This window comes from Haemaphysalis longicornis, unplaced genomic scaffold, assembly GCF_048455015.1.
Source record: "Haemaphysalis longicornis isolate Haplotype H1 unplaced genomic scaffold, Haemaphysalis longicornis Haplotype H1 scaffold_8, whole genome shotgun sequence".
Classification (NCBI taxonomy): Eukaryota; Metazoa; Arthropoda; class Arachnida; order Ixodida; family Ixodidae; genus Haemaphysalis; species Haemaphysalis longicornis.
This window is the reverse complement of record NW_027526445.1, coordinates 3,965,944-3,971,943: the sequence shown is the minus strand read 5'-3', so window position 1 is coordinate 3,971,943 and position 6,000 is coordinate 3,965,944. Positions and strand designations below refer to the sequence as shown.

General features: G+C 46.7%; 1 protein-coding gene across 3 annotated transcripts in view; it reads right to left on the bottom strand.

The window, feature by feature from the left end:
- Nucleotides 1–2,488: 2,488 nt before the first annotated feature.
- Nucleotides 2,489–6,000, bottom strand: part of LOC144150154 (uncharacterized) — a 92,150-nt gene continuing 88,638 nt past the window's right edge. Inside the window, exons 6-7 of one of the 3 annotated variants that reach the window (XM_077681995.1) lie at nt 2,797–2,887; nt 2,489–2,549 (exon numbers count right to left, since the gene is read on the bottom strand). In XM_077681995.1, coding sequence (XP_077538121.1) covers nt 2,831–2,887 — 57 coding nt within the window. In that variant the 3' untranslated portion in view covers nt 2,489–2,549; nt 2,797–2,830. The other 2 variants (XM_077681996.1, XM_077681994.1) reach the window with 2 other exon arrangements.

The window sequence follows — 6,000 nt, the reverse complement described above, 5'->3', positions numbered from 1 at the left end:
ATATATATATATATATATATATATACATTACTGTTAGATCCTCTATAATACAATTGAGTTTTTTCATACAAGTAACGAGTTTAAAACTGAAGAAATCATGGCAATGACTTAAGGGATGTATTGACATTTAAAATGTTAGTTCTACACCTAACCAAAAGGTTTTGTTTTGAATTCACAAATAGGATACCCAATTCATGCCAGTTAAATCTCCGAGAAAAAAAAAATATTATTCTCCCTCCCTTCTTCCCTCTTCTCTCTCTCTCTCTCTCTCTCTCTCTCTCTCCGAAAATCCTCGGCCATATCGCCACTAACCTGAAACATTGGGAGGGTCGAAGCATGCACTGTATAAGTGTATTCTTTGTGCCTTAGCTTTTTTGTCCACGGTGATGTGCTCGTTGGGGGATAGATATATACAGCTTTGCGTAAAAATCCCCTTTCTATGAAGCAAGAAGCGTTCTAGAGCGAGGTTTTGGAAAACGAGTGTTCAGGTGCGTTCGTTCAGTACGCGTTTTTTCCCGCAGTGGTGAAACGTTCTAGCGCGAGGCGTTGGAAAACGAGTCTGCCGCTGTTTTAGTACCATGAGTACACAAAACAACGACGACAGGAGACGCCGACTGTATGAGAACCTAAGGGGCTCTGACTGTAAAACAAGACCATACCAAAATTTGAACCGGCTACAGGGATTTAGTGCGTGCGATGCTCTAAACCACTGCGCCACGGCAAAACGGGTGGGTTTCTGGAAATAACGTATATACAGATGGAGTTGCACCATTCGTACCTCGTTTCAGTGTTTCCCACCGGGTTTATAGAATTCTTGGCTGGTAAACTGAGCATTTCTTGAAATACGCTTCCTCAGTAAGGTTCCCTGAAGCACCACCATAGCTGATTACCAGCACATTCGCTGCTGCGGGCAGCAGAATCAATCGCGAATGTGTGCCCGGCTGCGACAGTGATGTCGCCCTGCGAGAATACTGCTTGCCATATTTTTGTTTTAGGCTTTATGTTAAAACGTTGGCTGATAATTATTACTTATCACCGAAATCGCTCTGTAACTTATCCTGTGCACTTAACTGACCGTGCATTTGCTACAATCGCTCCTATTGGACATGCCTATGCAGTTTGCACAGCTCCGTGGAAACGAAGTAGCCGAAGACGGCTGAAGCGTTATCAGCCAAGATAAGGATCCCCTTAGCGCTACTGTTGAGTTGTATAGGCTTTGTGAACCTTACTAAGTTTATTACACCTTACAAACTAAGAATACAAAGCGGCATTCATTACGCCATGAATGTTGCTGCGGCGCAGCTTTACGCTTTTTTATCGGTTACCAACGACCCACGAACCAACCGGTCGCCACCGGTATTGTCTGCATCGTCGGTCGGCGAGCAAGACACAATATGCGGACTTCCGATGAACGGCCGATTTGTGTTGCCGTCGGCGTCGTGTAACAACGTGGTCGCCAAACTTTGAAATAAGCGTCGCCGTCGTGTAGTCGTCGTGTAGGCCTAGTGTGAGCACGCTCCCGGGATAGGCAGGATAATAGATTACAATAGGTAAATATAGACGACCACGCTAGCATTATGCTTGTTGCAGGAAGCACTAATTCACCAAAGGTACAACCGAAACGCGCTCACGGTGCGCACACGACGCTTCTCTTCGGCGTAAGGGCGGGAGAACAGCCGGCCAATAGCAGGATCTCTGCTTTTTAACACACCAAAGGCGCTGTCCGAAAATGCGCAGAAAGGGGCGTGAAAGATACCACGAAACTTGCAACAAAAGTGCGCGCTTTCCGCAGCACGTGAAAAAGTTATGCCACAGATGACATTGGCCACCCGACCTAAAGACCCCGCTTGTTCATTTAGTGAGCTCGAAACACCATTCAGGTGCCTTTTAAATTGCAGCTCTTCATGGACGCATAAACAAGACTCCCACGTCGTGATGCCGCTTAAATTAGTCTTTGCCCATTCAGCGAACACACAACCTTTCAATTGCAGGGCCCTGTGTACCTTTTCCATGCGGTACCCTTTGGTGATACAAAAGGTGAAGGTGCAACGGCTGTAGGGGCCAGTATTGTCTGTGAGTAAACCCATTTCATTTCAAACGCACTATACCTGCTTACACCTCTGGCCGTTTTTCCTCCCCTCGTGCAGCCGCAGCATTCTCCAGCTATTCAGGGTGCTCTGGCACCTAAGTGAGCACAACTGGTAAATTGGACATTATAGCTTTTCTATTCACAAATGAAAAGAAATGCCAAGGTCTCGTTATATTCATTAGCTGCATACTAGTTCGGCCACATCAGGACTGTGTTTTCTTATGCTCATAACGTCGGCGCTTTCACAATCTATACTCTCTACAGAATAAATGCGTAGATCGAGGCATACAGAAGGGGATAGAGGACACGTGCACTGAACCCCGCCTCAATACTCCCGTCAACCAGTAACATCAAAAACCAGGGATACACACATTTTGATAGAATCGTTTATTATGTCGTGAACTCTTGTTCTTAGCCAAAGTATGAGCATCGCCTGCTCCAGATGCTGAGGGCAGTCAAACTGCGCAGCAAATGTCCACGTATACAACAAAGTCCTCTGGCATACAAACAAACAAAACCAGGGATACACAAATTTTGATACAAACGTTTATTCTGTGGTGAACTCTTGTACTTAGCCAAAGTATGAGCATCGCCTGCTCCAGATGCTGAGGACAGTCAAACTGCGTAGACAAATGTCCACGTATACAACCATTACAACAAAGTCCTGCGGCATACAAACAAAATGAGGGCAGCATTGAGGTATCTACCTCCCGGTTGTTGCCATGTTTTCTCGTCGCCTCTTCAGCGCTCTCGAACCAGTAGTCGATGGTAGAAAATTCCGCAGGATAAAAAGTACGACTGCACGAAAGAAAGAGTAGACAAAAACCACAGAGAGAAACCATTAGTTTGTGTATTTTGTCTTGTAAGGACTGAATAATCTTAGCGAATGAGTGAACTGATGAAATGTTGACCAGCGGGATAAAGTTCATTGCTTTGTTTATTGCATGTGTATATATTTAAAAACACGTCACTGGCCCCCGCAGCAGCATGGCGTAACGAAAGGCACGTACACAAAATTAGTAATGTAAATAGCCCCTGAAAACAAGACATTCGCAGTCAGGCTTACATTTTATTACACATTGATTGATTGATAGATAGAATTATTGATTGATTGATTGATTGATTGATTGATTGATTGATTGATTGATTGATTGATTGATTGATTGATTGATTGATTGATTGATTGATTGATTGATTGATTGATTGATTGATATTTTGAAACCGTACCCAGGGCCCCATGAAGCATTATGAACAGCTATTAATCCTTCGTACGCAAGTGTGCGCCCCTGACCGCACGCAAATGAACCAGTGCTATCAGACGTTCCTAGCGTACTCAGCGAGCAAATACTTCAGCCGAAGAGGGTACTATCACTCATTACGATCACCACTGTTTCCAAAGGGTTGGCAAGAAGTTCGCCGAACTGAATATCTGCAGTAACCTTAGCCGAATGTTGGGCGGACCTTGTAACTTCGTGGCTGCATCTAGTAAATAGTTCTTTGCAAGTAACAGCGCAGTCGAGTGGGCATGTTCACATTGCAGGTAACAGTGGGCACGTTCGTGAAGTAACAATTTTCTTGCATGTAACAGCGCAGTTTCCTGGGTGTTAAGTTCGGGCGCCTCACTTAATAATTAAAACCGCGCGGCAACTAGATGTCTTCCGCTGGGGTTAGCTTGTTTACCTTTATTGTGTTTGTTTCTCCGCCGGCCGAGCTGAGTTATGCGCGAGGGGCGTAGCGAGAAACCGCGCAGGCTTCTTTGCTATTCGCCGCGCTTTTGTGTCCACCCGACGAGCGGGCCCGGAGACGACGCATACAAACGCGTCGCTCACTCTATTATAGCTGAAAGCGATGTAAGCTTTCGAGGAAGGGTTTTCTTGTGAGAAGCCGGCGGAGGGGAGCCGTTGATATTTTAATGTCCGGGATTACAACCCCGAGAATCCCCAAACCGAACGGGAGCGGAGGGTCGGTCAAGGGGTCAAACCTTGGTCACTAGACGTTCAGTCTGTGACAGTTGCACTGCTCAAAGTTACTGGGCAAAGTTGCCATTCTTCACACGTCTCAACCCGGCGACTTCGCGGATGGGATGCGTCGTTGGGTAAACGGCCAGGCTTTGTTAGGCTCTCCATGTGTTAACAAAGGAAACGAATTTCGGTGGCGTGGGCCACAATGATAAACGGCGTGGTATGGACAATACTTTAATGCGTACCACCCGAGAGCCGATTCCAAGCATTAGGTCTGCTTTTAGTCGGTTGGTTTTCGTTTCTGTTATATTTGTGTTTTGAGGAATACCTTTGGGTTTCTGTATGAGACTGAGAACATTGGGTCACGTGACCGTTTCCAACCCACCTAGCTTTGTTTGTCACGGTAGCCAATCAGTGTCTTAGTGTGGGCTAATGAAAGAGCCATCCTCACTCTCAAGTTGTGACGTCCCGTTTGTGGGTGGGGTTTTAGTGGTAAAACCGATGAGTTTGATGTTTTGAGGACTGAACGGAGACATGGTGAAGAGAGACAGAGATTGAGAAGAGAGGTGTAGAGCGGCGAGCTCCCGCTCGACGCGGACCTTGCCCTCCCTTTTTTTTGGCGATCATGGTCCTTGGAAGTTGTAAATACGTAATGTAAATTAAGTATACATATTGTACATTTTGAGTGTGCTTGGAGTAGACCGTCATCGGCTATGTGCCGTCGGTCAACAAGCCAGCGAGTCGTCGCTCATCGGATCAGAGATCATCGACTTTGGGCGACCGATCCACTCTTCAAATTTAACTCTGGGCAAGTTTGCAAAGTAAACGTTTCATTGAAAGTGACTGCGCTGTTTCGTTGGCATGTTCGTAAAGTAAATATTTTATTCCATCTAACAGCTCACTCTTCTGGGCATGTTCATAAATCTTGAAGGCTAGTGGGTGTGTGTGCACGAAAAACCAATTTGCTTGCGCAAGGTAAAAAAATTCAAAGCAGTTGCACTCAACGTGAAACCTGTGGGAAGCGCGAAGCAGTAATTCCTTAGAAGGGTCACCACCTCCTCGGTAACTGAGGAAGGGAAGCCATTTCCCTTGCCCTTACTCAATTACCTGCCCCCCAGATCATTTTATCTGACTCCCAAACTTCCATAGGAAAATTACACAAAGGGCGTCATTTTCACAGCTGAACTCAAAACTCTTCAGAATCTCCTTGCCCACCCCGGGATGCTGCTGTGGACTCCCGCCCACACCGGCGTAGGATGCAATGAGACGGCACACCAACACGCCTGAGCTTTGATATCCCAGGCTCCCGCTTCTTTTACACGTACACATGTCATCCCCGAAAGGTTCCACTCGAACCTACTTACGTACAGGGGCATAACTCAATATTACCGCCTCCTCCGCAGGAACCTACCTAACCCGCACCCTTCACTTCCTCGCCCGCAGCGCACATGTTGTGGATCTTACAATACAAACCCACACTTTCCCACACCACACTCTCTTTCTGAACACTCACCAACACAAATTCATCTCCCTTCACTGCCCCTGATGTGGCACGCTGGACACTCTCTTCCACTCGGTCTGTGAGTGTCCGCGCGACCCCTTCTCCACTTTCCCCTCCTCTTCCCACTGGGAGCAGGCTCTGGTGAGCTTTGACCTCGCAACGCAAGAAACCGTCACGTACAGCGCCCTGGACGTCGCTGGGGCCCTTTGGGTCTCCACCACACCCCCCTGAACCCAATGTAAAATAAAGTGGCACTAGTACTACTATCCAGAGGTGCTGAAGAGCAAACCTCCGCTCTTCACGACAAACCCTCACACCCTTCCCCTCTCTCTCTAGCTCTCTCTAGCTAGTCATTACACATTTCTGTGTTTTCTATGCACATCCCTATATGCCCATTTTAATATTCGTGAAGGCATTTTTTTATTTTCCATGCCTAACGTTGTTGATGG